Raw genomic sequence first — 17,300 nt, forward strand, 5'->3', positions numbered from 1 at the left:
ATGCTTGCAAAAATCCGTAGACCTTCCTGTGATTGCTTGCAGCCTTACATCAGTGGGTGTTTAAATATTGTACAGTATGCTCAGAGTTTTGAATAAAAACAATGTAAAAGTTATTGCATCCCTCTTCAAGAAAACATGACACCAGCTACAGCTAAGTATAAACTTTACTTTGTAAAGGTTCTCCTAAATCCACTGCATCCATGATCACAAAATTAAATAACATGTGTTGTTGAAAAATGGTTTATGGAAAGGTTACAGGTTTTATACTTCCAAGCACTTTAGCAAATTAAATTCAGGAAAAACCAACACATTTTGGAATGATCTGTGATTCGCATTGGCATTTGAACTACATGTTTATGTAAGACGAAAGTAGAAGTACGAATTACACCAAATACAGGAGGTTAGTTTCCGAAGCACTCTTAGGTTCTTGCCTAAACACCTCCTTGGAGAAAAAACAGCAAAAAATTGTGGACACCCAGTATTATATGTGAAAGTTTAACTTTACTGGAAGTTGTACTGTACTTACGTTAATTTAAACCATAAACTTTTCCTCTTCTGTGGTTTGCACCACTTAACTGTAATGTTGCCATTGGTTGATTATGTAATGTGTCATATACTCTGAATATGTGCTGTCATTGGCTGGCGAGATCACATGACATGAGTTATGATTGGCTGACAAAAGTGCATCCTCAACACAATCTCTATTTCAGAGCTGCAGAAGCTACTGTGCTGTAATTGGTGGAATATGTGTATCTACTTTCACAATTCAAAAATAAGCAGTGTACATATTGTTGGGCATCAAAGATCTTTCCAAAACACGTTGTTCTTTGCTGGATTTTGTTTCGTAAAGTGCCGGAAAGTCCTACGCCAGTATAAGACCTCTGCCATTCAAAGGACTGATAGATTTTACAGCTCTGAGGGAATGTATACTGTTGCTTAACATGTAAAAAAATGTATTTTCATCTGGTTAAATTAATTCCATCTGGGAAAAAGCGTGTTTTTAACCAGGAAATCTCTCTTTTTTTCCCCCATGTCTGTGTATACACACTGAGGTGTGATTACCACCTAGCTGACCACCGGAATGAGTAGCCACTGCTACACTGTGGCCAAAAACTGAGTTGATCTCCCAGTGGCACAATACACTGCTGAGCACAAAATGCTTGATTCAATGGGTGCTTCACAACTCATGCCACCCGGATGCTTCCCTACGGCACAAGCTTTTCTGAACTAAATAAATGAGTTATACTTGGAACACATCCTTTGCTGTGATTATCCTTCTGGCTTCAATCACATGAGTAGCCCGTGTATCTGCCACCCTTTCCTCCTGCATTCCTATCCTGCACACCTGCTGCCTCCCTTCTAGCTGCCTTCACTTGCTTCCCACTTTTTCTCCTTCTACCCATCCCATCTGACGAAAACCTCCATCCCATTCCACTTACCAAACTACAATCTCTGCTTTGTGTGCCCAGCTGGCAAAATTTTGGACCTATGAAATGTAATATTAAAATGTTATGTTAGATTGCATGTGATTTCTTATGGTATACCAGAATCACATGGCACTGGCTAAACATTCATTTCTAAGTGAAGCTATATTCATAATATGTGCTTGTTTTGCTAATTTTATGAGAGAGACTCAGCTGCTGTCTTGCAGATGAATATATTTTTGCGTCAGCTGTATGATTAAGCAAAAGACTTGGTCTGATGGGGGCACATGAGAATACTGGTCAAGCTGTTAACAGCAAAGCATCGTAAGCTGTAGACCATTGTTGTCTGTTATTATGTGAAGTGTGATTGCTTGCATATAGAATTTGTTGTTTAAGATATTTCTGGAAAGTATTATTTGCTGTTTTATGAAAGAAGACGTGTAAGTACATGATGTTTCCTTCATTTATTAGCTCTTTTTGTAGATAGTCTTTTGTCAGTACTCATTTGTGTAGTGTTGAAACTGCCAGGCTGTGTCATTATAATGTCTTAGTTGTCAGTATATTTATCACATAATTTTTTAATAATGCAGGTTGTTGGAAGAATTGTGCAGCAGTAAATCTGAAAGCTGCCAAAAGTTTGTGAAAGAAAATTTATCAGATTTGAAGGCACTTTTGATTACCTCACTTTCAAAGTCTGCTCCATCAAGCAAAGGGGTAAGTCATTCAGTTTGATTTATTGTATCTTGTGGTTATTGGCAGAATAGTACTTTTTATTTATGCATTTCTTTAATATGAAACAGGTTAGATTTTCATGGGCCATACAGTACAATGGATTTCTGTATAAAAGAGCAAATTTGCAGTTGTTATTTTGAATGTTCATACAGAAATATTTCCGTGGAAGATAACTCATTGTTATTGTGTTACTTCACTTGCAGTATAAAACTGGATGCCCTATATAACACAAATCGTTCCTTATGCAGTTGGTAAGAAATGTTATGGCAGCAGGTCCATGTAATTCACTTAAAAATAAAGGATGCTTTAGTATAAAAAACAGTACCCGTGATCTCCCTGAGCATTCAGCTAATGAAATATTTGTAAGTATCAATGGGTGGTTCACAGCAGATGGATTGTCACTGAATTTTGACAAGGCCCAGTACATACAGTTTTGTACCTCACAAAGAATACCAGACCCTGTAAGTATAATGTATTAAAAGAATGAAATTAAAGCTGTAGACAGTGTCAAATTTTTAGAGCTACAAATTGACCACAACCTAACTTGGAAAACTTACATTCTAGACTTAGTGAAACACCTTAGTTCAGCTACATTTGCAGTACACATGATAGCAGAAATAGGTGATTTCAAAATGAAGAAGTTAGTTTATTCGGCCTACTCCCATCCACTAATGAGTTATGGAATCATCTTTTGGGGAAAATCCTCTCACAGAGAGAACATTTTCAAAATTCAGAAACGAGTCATTAGAATTATTTCTGGTTTCAGTCCTAGATCATCATGCAGAGACTCTTTAAGAAACTTGGTATTCTAACTACTACTTCTCAGTACATATACTCATTTATGTCCTTTGTCATTTCCAATATGTCTCTTCTTACACAAAATAGTGCAAAACATGATTATAATACCAGAACCAAAAACAGTCTGTATAAGGACTATAAAAGCTTAACATTAGTACAGAATGGAGTCAAATACAAGGGTACTCATATATTCAATAACTTACCAGAGCATATCAAAGGTCTTGTAAGTGATAAAGTTCGGTTTCAAAGTGAATTAAAGAACTTCCTGTTGGCCAACTCCTTCTACTCCATCGATGAATATCTTCACAAGGATTATAGCTCATAACTCTCCCTGCATTAGAATTGTATAATATCCATGTATCTGAATTAAAAAAAAAATTAAAAAAATTTAGACTCTTTCCATATCCCTGAGACTCCTCTCCAAGGGATCCATGGAAAACGATAAATGTAATGTAATAAAATGTATCATTTGGTGATATGGTAATGTACTGCTTTATTAACTTCACCAAGTTGTTTTGTCATAGGGCATTCAGTGAAGATGAGATGAAAAGTTCGTAGCCTGTCAGTGAAATATTTAAAGTCAGCGCTCTAATGTCCAACATTCTTCCAGTGTGTAGACTCCTCCTCAGGCAAGCAATTCTGGTTGGGTACCCCTAGATACCATAATGTCTTCACTGGATTTTCATAGGCTAGGCACATTTCCTAAGGAATACACAAGACCATGTACTGACATAATTATTGTATTATACTTTTCTGATTCAGGTCACACAAATATTTGTATGGCCTGGAGCTGAAAATTAGACAAAAAAATTTTTTTCACGCGATGTTTTCTTGCTAAGAAATTTGTTATACAAGGAAGTTGATGGGTGCCAAAGAATGCCAATCTGGAGAATAGTGAGTATGTACTAATAATTTGTATTTCAGATCTGTGATTTTTGGCTGAAGCACCTCATGGGTACATATTTTCTCTCAAGGAAATGTACTTTTTTGGTGTTGAAATTCAGGTCTTATTTATAATTTTTCCATCCAGTTGTTCAAGAAGACTTGTGTAGTATTTGCCAGTTATTGCTTCAACCTCCATGAGGTGATCGATAAGAAACAAAGGCAGCAGTAGTTTTCAGATAAATTGACTGAAGGTTTATTTCCTGCCTTCACTTCAGGGTCTTCACATTCACCCACAGCGTTAATGGTTATTTTGTTTTTAGCAGGAACTGTGTAACCTTGCTGATAAACTCGTTCTGATACTTGCTTTTGTTCAATATTCAAAAAATTCATCATACTTTTTTGTAGTTCATTCCTGTAGTAAACTATACAATACAATGATGTGCCTATCATATCAACTATTTAGTCATCCAATACCATGTTACACACCTTCTCAATGTTTTTGTCTGTGGCTGCAGTTTTGTTAGGTTCTTCATGTGAACCATCATCAAGAGAAGTTATGCCACATCTTAATTTCACCTCACATTTCTTAACTTTTTAAAATGAAGGTGCCTACTCCTTATAAACCTTCACAAACGTTATATTATAAATTTCTGTAGGCATTAAACTTTCAAAATGAAATAATTTTTATGGATCAATTTTCCAGTTCAGTATGAATGAAACACATCCCACACAACTACTCAAAAGAATTCTAATGTATACTGTCAAAACTGCTAAAAATGCTGTTATGCTGCAACTGGTTTTCACAATTTAAGTAACCATCTAGCAGACTTGATGATTTAAATTGTGTGTACCATATTTTGTACTTAAATTATGTCAGATGATGACATAAATAGTTGAAACTAGTTGCAGTCTGATAGTTTTAGCAGCTTTTGGTGGTGCAGCTAAAAGTGTGTCGTCTTAAGCTGTGGAGCGCAACCTAAAGAAAACTTTAAAAGCTGTATAAACAAAATTCTTCCACTACTTAAACATAACAAAACATTTTGTTGTTGTTACAAACAACATCCTATGTCAGTACTTGAACTCTCCACGTACCCTCATAGTATTTCCATGAGATTTCAGCATTCTGAATTTGAAATGTATAACCAGTATACTTAACCCTCTGAAAGAATCTTTTTAAGAAGTATAAACTGGCATTGAAAGATCATTTCTCCCTTGGCACGTGAAGCCTTTACAATGCCAGTAACTTATTGTATTCAAAATCAATAAGTATCAGCAATGAAACGGTTCTCAGCATATCCATGATATTGCTACATAGCGATGTTTCTTATTCTGTTCCCACTGCAGAATTGGATTAGTTCTGCAAGCCATTTATTCACATCCACCATTTATGTACGTGAGGGTAATATTATGGAAATGGAAGAGGACATAGATGAAGATGAAATGAATGAGATACGATACTGTGTGAAGAATTTGACAGAGCGCAGAAAGATCTAAGTTGAAACAAGGCCACAGGGGTAGACAGCATTCCATTAGAACTACTGATAGCCTTGGGAGAGCCAACCATGACAAAACTCTACCATCTGGTGAGCAAGATGTATGAGACAGGCAAAATACCCCAGACTTAAAGAAGAATATAACAAGTCCAATCCCAAAGAAAGCAGATGCTGACAGGTGTGAAAATTACTGAACTATCAGTTTAATAAGTCACAGCTGCAAAATACTGGCACAAATTCTGTACAGACGAATGGAAAAATTGGTAGAAGCCGACCTCGGGGCAGATCAGTTTGGATTCCGTAGAAATTTTGGAACACGCGAGGCAGTACTGACCCTACGACTTATCTTAGAAGATAGATTAAGGAAAGACAAACCTACTTTTCTAGCATTTGTAGACTTAGAGAAAGCTTTTGACAGTGTTGACTGGAATACTGAAGGTGACAGGAGTCAAATACAGGGAGCAAAAGGCTGTTTACAATTTGTATAGAAACCAGATTGCAGTTATAAGAGTCGAGGGGCATGAAAGGGAAGCATTGGTTGGGAATGGAATAAGACAGGCTTGTAGCGTATCCCCGATGTTATTCAATCTGTATATTGAGCAAGAAGTGAAGGAAACAAAAGAAAAATTCAGAGTAGGAATTAAAAGCCATGGAGAAGAAATAAAAACTTTGGGGTTTGCCGATGACATTGTAATTCCGTCAGAGATAGCAAAGGATCTGGAAGAGCAGTTGAATGGAATGAACAGTGTCTTGAAAGGAGGATACAAGATGAAAATCAACAAAACCAAATTAAGGATAATGGAATGTAGTTGCATTAAATCAGATGATGCTGAGGGAATTAGATTAGGAAATGAGTCACTTAAAGTAAAGGATGAGTTTTGATATTTGGGGAGCAAAATAACTGATGATGGTCAAAATAGAGAGGATATAAAATGTAGACTGGCAATGGCAAGGAAAGTGTTTCTGAAGAAGAAAAATTTGTTGACATCAAGTATAGATTTAAGTGTCAGGAAGTCATTTCTGGAAGTATTTGTATGGAGTGTAGCCATGTATGGAAGTGAAACATGGACGGTAAACAGTTTAGAAAAGAAGAGAATAGAAGCTTTGAAATGTGGTGCTACAGAAGAATGCTGAAGATGAAATGGGTGGATCACATAACTAATGATGAGGAACTGAACAGATTTGGGGAGAAGAGAAATTTGTGGCACAACCTGACAAGAAGAAGGGATCAGGTGGTAGGACATGTTCTGAGGCATCAAGGGATCACCAATTTAGTATTGGTGGGAAGCGTGGAGGTTATAAATCATAGAGGGAGACAAAGGGATGAATACACTAAGAAGATTCAGAAGGATGTAGGTTGCAGTAGTTACTCAGAGATGGAGAAGCTTGGACAGGATAGGGTAGCACGGATAGATGCATCAAACCAGTCTCTGGACTGAAGACCATAACAACAACAACAACAAAAACCGTTTTATCATTGGTAAGTTGCTCAAACAAAAGTGTGCAGTTTCTAAGCTTCTATTTTAAAATGTTGCTGTTGTCGTCATCGTCGTTGTCTTCAGTCTTAAGATGAGACTGATGCAGCGCTTGATGCTAGTCTATGCTGTGTCTGCATAACTGTTTAAAGTATAGCTGCTCAAATTTGCTTTTGCAAATACATTTCAAAATACGTCATATCAACTATTTAATCATCCAATACCATGTTACACACCTTCTCAACATTCCTGTCTGTGGCTGCGGTTTTGTTAGGTTCTTCATGTGAATCATCAAGAGAAGTTATTCCACATTTTATATATACACTCACCTCGCATTTCTTAACTTATGTTTATTATTACACTGAGACAGTAACCAAAACTCATATCTCTTTCATGTCATTTTTGTCACTAGTAGTATGCTGGAAGAGTGCTTAGATGTCTTCAAATATTTAGGAACTAATATCGATAATTTAGGAGTAAAGGAAACCATACACTAACAGAAGCATTGAGTCATCAACAGCCCCCCCCCCCCCCCCCCCACACACACACACACACACACACACACACACACACACACACACACACACACACACACACAGAGAGAGAGAGAGAGAGAGAGAGAGAGAGAGAGAGAGAGAGAGAGAGAGATAGAGAGAGAGAGAGAGAGAGAGAGAGAGAGAGAGAATGAGAATGTCACTGAATTTATTATCCCTGTGTTTGCCTGTGTTTGCCCTACATATTTAGAAACTACTACAGTGGAAAGTGGAATCTCTGTATATTTTGGAAAGGACGAGAAATTTTGAGCATCATGATCAGGAAAACATACTACCAAAATATAACTAATTTCATAATAATTCAATTTTTTTGTCAGTGAAAATGCAGAATGAAGGGTACCATATTTGTGTAACATGCAGTCTCATAACGCCACACTCCTTGACATGGTATGTCAATAAATTATTAGTCATTTTGTGGTCATGTTCAAAATATCACACATAGAAACTCAAAATTATGTGTTAGTGTGCAAGAATCAAAAATGTGTTAAATAGAGTGACATTGGCTAAATGTAATATATCGGATGTGTATGCATATGCCATTTGCCAACTGAAATGCAGGAAAGTGAAGTGATGTGAGAGCCTAATCTTAAGCATCCAAAATATATACACAACATGTGATTTAGAAAAATAAAAGTTGACTAAAAGTGCAATTTTGATTGCACTTCTCAAAACAAATAAACATTGTTCATTTAGCATCTCTCCATTAGTGAATCACTACTGCTAACTAAATAGGGGCTGTCATTTCAACAAACTATTGGTATGTTGAACATCTTGTTAGCATAACTACACTGTAGGAAAATAACATACAGTGCATAGCCCTGTCTTCACAATGGTTTGAAGAATGTATCAATAGTTAACTGTTTCTTGTGCCCTACTTTTAATGTTGTATTGTCCATCTTAGTTAACATGTTCAACAGTTCTTCATTGACTTCAAAACTCATGACACATGCTTAACTGTGTTTATAGCTTCAAAAGCTTTTGATATTGTAGGAACTGATAATGATTCTGGCTCATCCTCATCTTCACTTTCTTCTTATTCCTCTGCCATCTGTTCCTGAAACACCAAATCAAACAATGGAAAATCCACATAGAAATATCAACAATGTTGGAATAGTCGGATTGCTACTTACTGTAAAGAAGGCATGTTAAGTTGCAGAAAGGCTTAATAAAAAGACACATACTCAAAGCTTACAGTCATAGCCTTCACCAGAAAAAGAGAAACACACACCATTCATACACACAAGCAAGCACACCTCACGCACACATCATTGCCAACTCTGGCCAGAATGCAACTATCACATGGGATGCCAGCAGCAATCTAGAGGGGGCGGGGAAGGGAAGGGATAGTACTGTGTGGTCGGAGGGTGGAGGAACACTGTCTGGTGGAGAGTGCAGGGTCCAGAATGCCAACAGGCACTGCATCAGGATATTGTGCGGCAGGGAGGTGGAGAGAAAAGTTGCAAAAAGGAGAGGACCGGGGAAAGACGGGTGGGTGCATTGGCCGAGGGCAGCAAACAAAGAGGCTCTGTGATGTGAAAGGGGAAGAGATGATAGGACAGAGAGGGTGGAAACTGTTGGGTGGATGGTGTGAGGACAGTATGTTGCCATAGATTGAGCCTGGCATAATTATGAGAGTGGAGAACGTGTTGTAATGATAACTCCCATCTTTGCAGTTCAGAAAAGTCTGGTGGTGGAGAGGAGGATCCAGGTGTCTTGGGTAGTGAAACAGCCATTGAAGTCAAGTGTGTTATGTTCAGCTGCATGTTGTGGTACAGGATGGTCTACTTTGCTGTTGGCCACACTTTGGTAGTGGTTGTTCATCCTTGTGGAAAGCTGATGGGCAGTCATACCAATATAAAAACCTATGCAGTGGTTGCAGAAGGGCTCGTAAATGACACGGTAGCTTTCACAGGTGACCCGAATGCTGATGGGGTAGGCATTATGATAGCTAATCAAAGCTCTTGCGAAGTATAGATTATGGAGATATCATCAGTGGCCCTGAACCAAGGTTTGGTGTTTTGGGAGGCTGGGAAGGTTTCCTCTACGTGACCCATGAAGAGGTGGGCGTGGAGGGTACCATGCGGGTGCCCATGGCTGTGACGCATATTTGTTTGTATATCTTCCCTTCAAAGCAGAAGTAACAGTGGGTTAAGATAAAGTTAGTAACTTATATGAGGAATGAGGTAGTGGATTTGGAGTCTGAAGGATGTTGAAAAAGATAATGTTTAGTAGCGGTAAGATTATGGGCATGACGGATGTTAGTATATAGGCAGGTGGTGTCAATGGAGATGATTAGACGTCTAGGAAGTAAAGGGATCGGTGTGGTGGAGAGTCAGCGAAGGAAGTGGTTGGTATCTTTGATGTGTGAGGCTAGATTACGAGCAGTTGGCTGGAGGTGAGGTCCGAAATTCTTTCAGTGGGTGTACAAAAACCAGCCACAATGGAGTGTCCAGGATTGTTGGGTTTGTGTATTTTGGTGAGCATGTAGAAGTTGGTTGTGTGGGATGCCATAGGATTAAGGAGGAAAATGGATACAGGATAGAGGTTCTGGGAAGGGCTAAAGCCTTAAGCAGAGTTGGGAGGTTATGTTGGCCTTCCAGCACACTGGTCAATGGATGCGTTTCGTATTTCTAACTTCCAGCATTGCATCGCAGGCATGCAAGAATTGTTCCGATGTAGTTATTGTTGCCCATAATTCTCATTTGATGTGTATTTACATAGAAATGTCCACACATTTTTGAAGGATCATAGACTCTTCACTTTTCCACTTATGTATGGTAGCAACTTAACCCACTCCATAATGAAACAATTAGCTTCACTTTACTAAATTTTATGCCACAACATTTGTCTCCTCTGAACTCAAGAGCTATTGTCAGGCAGAAGGCAAAAAAATAAGCCTGTTTATCTGCATTAGAAACATCATTGCGACTGTGATTGGTGGAAGAGTACTTTTTCCAAGACTGAACAGTGTCAATGTTCATGCTTCCAGCCTATCTTGAGCACATTTATATGTTAAATTGTGTATGTTCGTGAACCTGTAGATCAAACCATTTGATGCTTTGAAGTCAGCGAGTGCCAACTTTTATGTTACATAAATAACTTTAGGTCAAATCAGTGTACCTTCGCTTGGAATGTTTGAAGCACGAGCTTGCAGAAAATAGTCTTATCAAATGCAATAAAGTTACATTGAGAGCATTAAGAGAATGGTAGCAAGATTCTCAAACTAATCAAAGATATGGGGAACACTAGTCCATTTCATAATCACAATACACAATATATTCACCAGCTCAAAAAAGTTAAGAGCTCAACCTGATGATTTACAAATTATCACACATGATACAAAGAATAGTAACTCATACTCCATCTACCCTGTTCTGTAATACAAGTGGAAGAAGTTAGAGTCCTACTATGGAGCGCATTCAGGCCTCTCAAAATATAAAGTACCTTCAGAAGTTAAAGTATGGTAGTGGCCATTCACCACCCAGAATCAAGCACCTCCATGTTCGAATGCCACTCATTACCACAGGCAGGTCTGCCTCCTTCCAGAACTCACATAAAAGTCTACATTGAGATTTTCATTTGAAAAAGTCCCAGGCTCCACTTGACTTCCATAGTTCGCCACTACTGTCTGCTTTTCCATTGGCTGAAAGCTGTCCCCACCAAAACTACATCTATCTTGAGTTCTACAGACATCATTTGACTCAACTTTACCACTTCCCAGACTAATCTAATATATTACAATAATATTTAAAAAAGAAATGTTATAAACACTCAGTCACACTCAGGCCCATTCAAAATAAATATAAATAAAGGTTTGTCTATAAATAAATAAGCCAATATTCTTGTGCAAATGTGCTCATGTTAAATGATAGTGAATTTTGTTAAATATTGTTCAAACAGTTATTTATGCCCTCTTGAGAGAAGCATCTTCTGGTTATCTTTTCAATTGTTGTGTCCAGTAACACATGCGATTGACCATTTGTAAATTAACGAAGATTTTTTAATAGCACTTGCAATCAGCATTTAAGTAAAGTTACTGGCAAAACAGCGCTGTTCATTAAATAACTACACAAGTATGACAATATGTGAGGTATTCATGCTGTATTCATTTACTGCGTAATTGTGGAGGATACGACGTTCTGACAAACGTTTGCATAATGAAAAGATATAAACACACAACAAATCAGGAAATAAAGTAGATACTTATATGTAGCTTTCAAAGATGATAGCTAATAGCTACAGTGCAGTGCTATCATCTGACAATCATACGGTGAAATTGCGTGAAGTGTTTAGAAGTTCTTAATTCAAGAGGTTCATAATGAAAATGTTTATTCGCTGTGAAATATTAACTTCTGTAGTTTTAAAGATACTGAAGTACTGTTGTAGATTTTTAAAAATCTACTCTCCAAGCAGCGGGAGAACAACACACACATAAAATTTATACATTACCTTTTCAAAAACTGATTGTTTTCGCTGAAATGTTGTTGTGTCATTGGATGCGCCTCATTTTTCTGAGATCACAGATGTATACAGGTTTTATGTAAAAGTCTTTTTTTTTTAAAAAAAAAAAAATTACTGCTACCAGTCAGAAACTTAAAAAAAAAAAAGAAAAAAATAGTTAAAATGGCTTCAAATTGTATTCAGGTTTTCTTTAGCACTTGACTCTAAATTATCATATATTCTCAGAGAGTTGTACGGAGCCATCTTTAAACTTGTCTGACACAATGCCCTTTTTTGGTGTGTTGTCTGGTCTCTTAAATGTCAAAATTCCCAATACCGGAATTTACCTGTTTCTGGTCACGTGTACCTTGTCTCTGCACCTAATCTTGCCTGGAACAGCCGTGTGACATCCCCACCTGCTCGCACCCATCCAAGATCCAAGCAACTTCACTTCTCCTCAGTACCAGCAGGAGGTGGACAAATAACTCGTGCACATACTCTTAATGCTACAACTGGTGTTATGAGTGTGCCTTAGTGAAGATTTAATAGATAACACCCACCAGCTGTGTAGGGCACTAAGAATATATTGGCTGATAACCACAGAACATCAATCGTTTTCTTTTGGGTGGGCACCACAGCCTCAGTAAATTTGAGGAAAGACATAATTCCACTTGTAACAATCCCCTTGCATGAATTTTGAAGTTGCACCTGGTTTTTACATATCTTGAAGTCCCATATCGTGCTGTACTGAAAAAAATGTAACTGGAAACTGTTGTTATGAAAGATTGTGTCAAATGTGGTCGACCAAACAATAAAGGAATTTAATAGTAGGTCATCACACTTCATTTGCACTGTTGTTGTTGATTGGCAGTTCCAGTTTTACAAATCACTGTTTATACAGGCAAAAAGACATGTATTTATTCCTTTTCAGACACATATGGAAGAAAACTCATCAAACCACTTACCAAAGTCACAGCATTTGTTAAGTTTCACCATGGCGTAATGTACAGCGACAGAAACATGAAGTAACAATGCACACAAAGTAGTTTTTAATCTGATCACCAAGTGTAAGAATATTGCCCAGAAAATAGTGGTAGAATATTAGCACTTTAAAGTTAGTACGCTGACTAAAGAGCCTGGATAGTGTCATAAATGATAGAGATATGGTGTAACTTAGTTTTTTTTATGTTGTACCAAAATGTAAAATTTCACGGAAGTGTTATAATCTTGTTAAACTGTTACCAGCTTTAATGTGAACCACCATCATGATGTGACACTGCAGTTATCTGGTCGCAGGCTTTTGCTGCAACCAATATAACCACTTGTGATCACTAATTAGATTTGACATGGAGATGTTAACCGAGTGCTTTCAAATTCATGACTGCCAATTTTGGGGGAGAGGTGGCTATTTAAAGACAGGTGTAAGAATATGATATTTCTGAAACTAGTTAATGCTTGCTAGTTTGGCTAGGTTAGAGTTTATTATCCTGCATGTGCTGTTTACTTGCCTTAAGAAAAATGTTTCAGGTTAATAATTCACAAAAGTATAGGGAGCAATATTATACATGCATCATCTGAAAGCTTCTATTTATGAATATGGCATCCATCTTAAAATAAATGTTTTATGATTCTACATTATTCAAAATCTTAATTACTGACTGAATTAATTCATGAGATGTGTCGTCCAATTCAGAAAAATTACAGCAATAAAATTATGTCATCAAAGTTCAGAATATTGCAGATTAATTTTAGGTAATTCAGTATATTTTCTAAAAAAGCTGAGAGTATCTGCTTTTGAATGAGAGGGAACTGTACCTCCTATGCTCTCAAACTGCTCAAAATATTTTTGAGTGATATGCCGTTGTTGCAGCTTCAGTTAGCCATAATTTTTAATTACTCAGGCCTCTAATAAAACCATTTGCATAATTGTAGTAAGTAATATAAATATAAACCATTGAAATATAAGTGTACATATTACTTATTATGTATACAGCTGCAATTAATATAGAGTGAAAAAGTGAAAAAAAATTGTTGTTCTTGGGAGCAGAAAACATAGATTAAATTCTAACTTGCTAAATTTCACATGAGGCTGTACTTTTAAAATCTATTTTCTTCAGCACTACTAGTTTGAGACATGGCTCATTTTGGAGGTCATTTACAACAAATCTGGATACACTGTCCTCATCTCATTATACAAAAATTGCGTGACATGTGTAATTGTGCATACTACAGTTGTAAAAGTGTGTGAGCTCGCTGATGATACATGACAGAGTAATACTGACTGCTGTGGATGCGGGTGCATGTTGAGTCTCATAGTGCACCAGCATTCTCATCAGTCTGTATCACTCTGTCGTCTGTCGTCCCAGTGAAATGATGTCATTCCTCATTACAGAAGATCTGATAACAGATTATGATTTAATAGTAGGTCCACTGTTCACTTTGCAAATGAAGAGCAGCTGTATAGATGCACAGACTTGTGTAGTGATGACTAGATATGCATTGTAACAGGGGATGTGCCTGGAGTGGAATATGTACCAGCGAATGTGGATGAGTAACTGATGGCTTATACACCCTAAGAAAGTGCCTCCCCGTTGTGAAGACTATGCTTAGTAAGCCAGACTACAAGTGCATGTGTACATAGATGTAAGATTTTACTGTAGCAACATCAGTTCAGTGTTGCAGCATTAGTCCACCAGCTGCTTTTGGTTATAAAACATTATGTAGAGAACTTTTACCTTAGGGAAACTCACCATTTTATGTATTTCTGTTTGTAGCCTCGGCTACGGTGTCTTATACATTTGATGAGAGAACTTGGGGAGCCTGACAATGAACTTGTTGAGCAAGTGATACCAGAAGCTGTCCTTTGCTGTAAAGACATAAATGAACGTTGTCGAACTGCTGCTTATGCGCTGCTGGTTGAAGTTGGAGAAGCCATGCGGGTATGTATGCTTGCAAGTGATCTCTTGAAATACATTGTGAAGCTTTCTTGCTACTAACTTAATGAAATTTGATTGAGAGAGTCACATAACTAAATTTATCTTGTTTGCCCGTGGTAATTTTGCATACCCTGTGTGTTGTTGAGCTCCATTTGATGGAACAAATTCAAAACATTCCAGGTATATCAGGAGTCTCTTGAAATTAGCATTTTTTGTAGACTGACATGCCATAAAACCATTAAATTCAAATAATGTATTTTAATCTTATGGACCTGTCATAAAATTTTTGTGCATATAAAGATATTGTTGAATATCTCGGAAAAGATTGACAAAACATTTTTAAATAGATATATAAAATGTCTGTTCTAATAACTGTGGAAATATCACTAGTTAAGAACTTGTATGAAGGGGAATCAGTTAGTCTTTGCCTCCACTGTAAATGCAGTGTCAACATATTACTGATCACATACTATAGACATTGGTTCCTGCCATCTACTAATGCACATGTGTCTTGAGAATCAGCTTCTAGCATTTGTGCTGAGTGCTGATCTGAAAGTCTTCCTACATTTTGTAACAACTGGGTTACTGCAAACAGGCTTAGAGAGGTGCAAAAATTATCTCACCATTCTTATATACATGGCATTAGTGGCAACAATCATATTTTGATTCATCGAGGTATACTGAACATTATTTTTTTACTTCTGACTATATCTTCATGAAAAGAAAGATGTGCTGTTACTTGATTTTGCTATTGCATATCTGTTGCAATATTCTATAAGTACGTATCTTGTTTGCTAAATGATGGTTTAAAACTGCTTTGAAGGCTCTCTGGAATGATACTGTCAACCTTGCCTCCATTATGTAGAATCTCTACACCTCATTAATGAACAGTGCGTGCTTGGTTTCATATGATCAGCACTTGAGGATCCCATATTGATCATGTGCATGAGCTGTTTGTTCTCCACAAATGTCATCATCTTTCGTGGCATGCAAAATATGTGTTGTTCATACTTTTTTTCAAAAGAAAAATTTTCGTCAGTAAACTATGATATTAAAATTTCTGTTGGTGGGTTGTGTGGATGTCATCATTAGCAAGCAACTAGTGGAATAAGGATGGAGGCTTATGGTAGGAACCAAATTTTGACTCTGTTAGGAGCAAGCCTTAAAAAATATCAAAATGGGCAGCATGATGGAATTCAGTTGTGTTTGATATGCATTTTCGTTAAATGAGCTCACACAGTTATTTTTCAAGTTAGCATAGATTTCACTTTCTTCCAGTACATTAAATAAGATGACTCTTTGTTCGTGGCTAAATATCATATTGACAATGTGTTCACCATATCCTGTCTTATAACTATGTTCTCACATACGAGGTCTGTCCAAAAAGGTCTGGAACTTTGTCCATAAAATTTTTCTTATGCTTACCCTTTACTTATTGTGCATGGTTTCCTTTGAAATACTATCCTCCAAAATTGATACACTGCTCCTAATGTTGTTTCCACTTCCACAAGCAGTCTTGGTATGCCACTTGCTGGATTGTCTGCAAATTTTTGTAGTCCCATGTTTCATCAGCAGTTATGATTCAGATGGTACAGGATGTCTGAAGCAGTGTTGAAGTCAAGCATGTTGTGCTCAGTGGTAAACTCTGCCACTGAATGGTCAACTTTGCTTTTGGCCACAATTTGTAGGGGGGCATTCATTCGGGTGGACAGCTTGTTGGTGGTCACATCCACAAAAAGGCTGTACAGAAGTTACTGCAGGGGTGCTGTATGTACATAACTGCTTTCACAAGTATTCCAGTCTCTAATAGGATAGGATGAGCTTGTGACAAGAGTAGAATAGACTGCACCTACATCAGCTACAGGGTTATGACCAATGTGATGTTCGTCAGGTGTGTAATCTGAATCTTTGTGACTCATAAATTGTTATCTAAAAATGTTTCTTGTGTCCACAGAATATTCTAACTATAAATGAACAAGTAAGCACACACAATGTGCATGTCTGCTAAATTTATAAAGTGAAAATAACAGACATTTGAATATAACAATGAAAACAATCAATTTTTGACAAAATAATCTACTCACCAAGTGGCAGCAGAACTCACATGTACAAGAAGGCTGTAATCAGGTAAGCTTTTGGAGCCAGTGGCTCCTTCTTCAGGCAGAAGGGTTGAAGGGGAAGGAAGAGGAGTGAAGGAAAAGGACTGGAGAGGTCTAGGAAAAGGGGTAGATTTTGAGAAAGTCACCCAGAACCTTGGGTCAGGGGAGACTTACTGCACAGGATGAGAAGGAAATAACCAGTCTTTCCTTCTCATCCTGTGTGATAAATCTCCCCTGACCATATTTGTGTTCTGCTGCCACTTGGTGAGTAGATTTTTTATCTATCCAATTAAATTATTTAGACATGTGAATATGTATGATTTCTTATGACTGGTTGTAGAGCCCTAAGATGTATGTGGGAGTTATAAATGTATGTTCTGTATTGTGGAACACCATCTTAACCTGCATGATAGGATATTATGCCTGTCAGCCTTTCTCATTTCCTGCAGGCACAGTAATATTTA

The 17,300-nt window shown here is 37.3% G+C and overlaps 1 protein-coding gene across 1 annotated transcript in view; it reads left to right on the plus strand.

The window, feature by feature from the left end:
- LOC124605409 (RRP12-like protein) overlaps positions 1–17,300 on the plus strand; it is a 135,678-nt gene that overhangs the window by 90,766 nt on the left and 27,612 nt on the right. Inside the window, exons 14-15 of the mRNA XM_047137060.1 lie at positions 2,015–2,138; positions 14,576–14,740. Of these exons, the coding sequence (XP_046993016.1) occupies positions 2,015–2,138; positions 14,576–14,740 (289 nt within the window). The remainder of the gene's footprint in view (positions 1–2,014; positions 2,139–14,575; positions 14,741–17,300) is intronic.

The sequence above is a fragment of the Schistocerca americana genome, chromosome 3, assembly GCF_021461395.2.
Source record: "Schistocerca americana isolate TAMUIC-IGC-003095 chromosome 3, iqSchAmer2.1, whole genome shotgun sequence".
In the NCBI taxonomy this organism is placed as follows: Eukaryota; Metazoa; Arthropoda; class Insecta; order Orthoptera; family Acrididae; genus Schistocerca; species Schistocerca americana.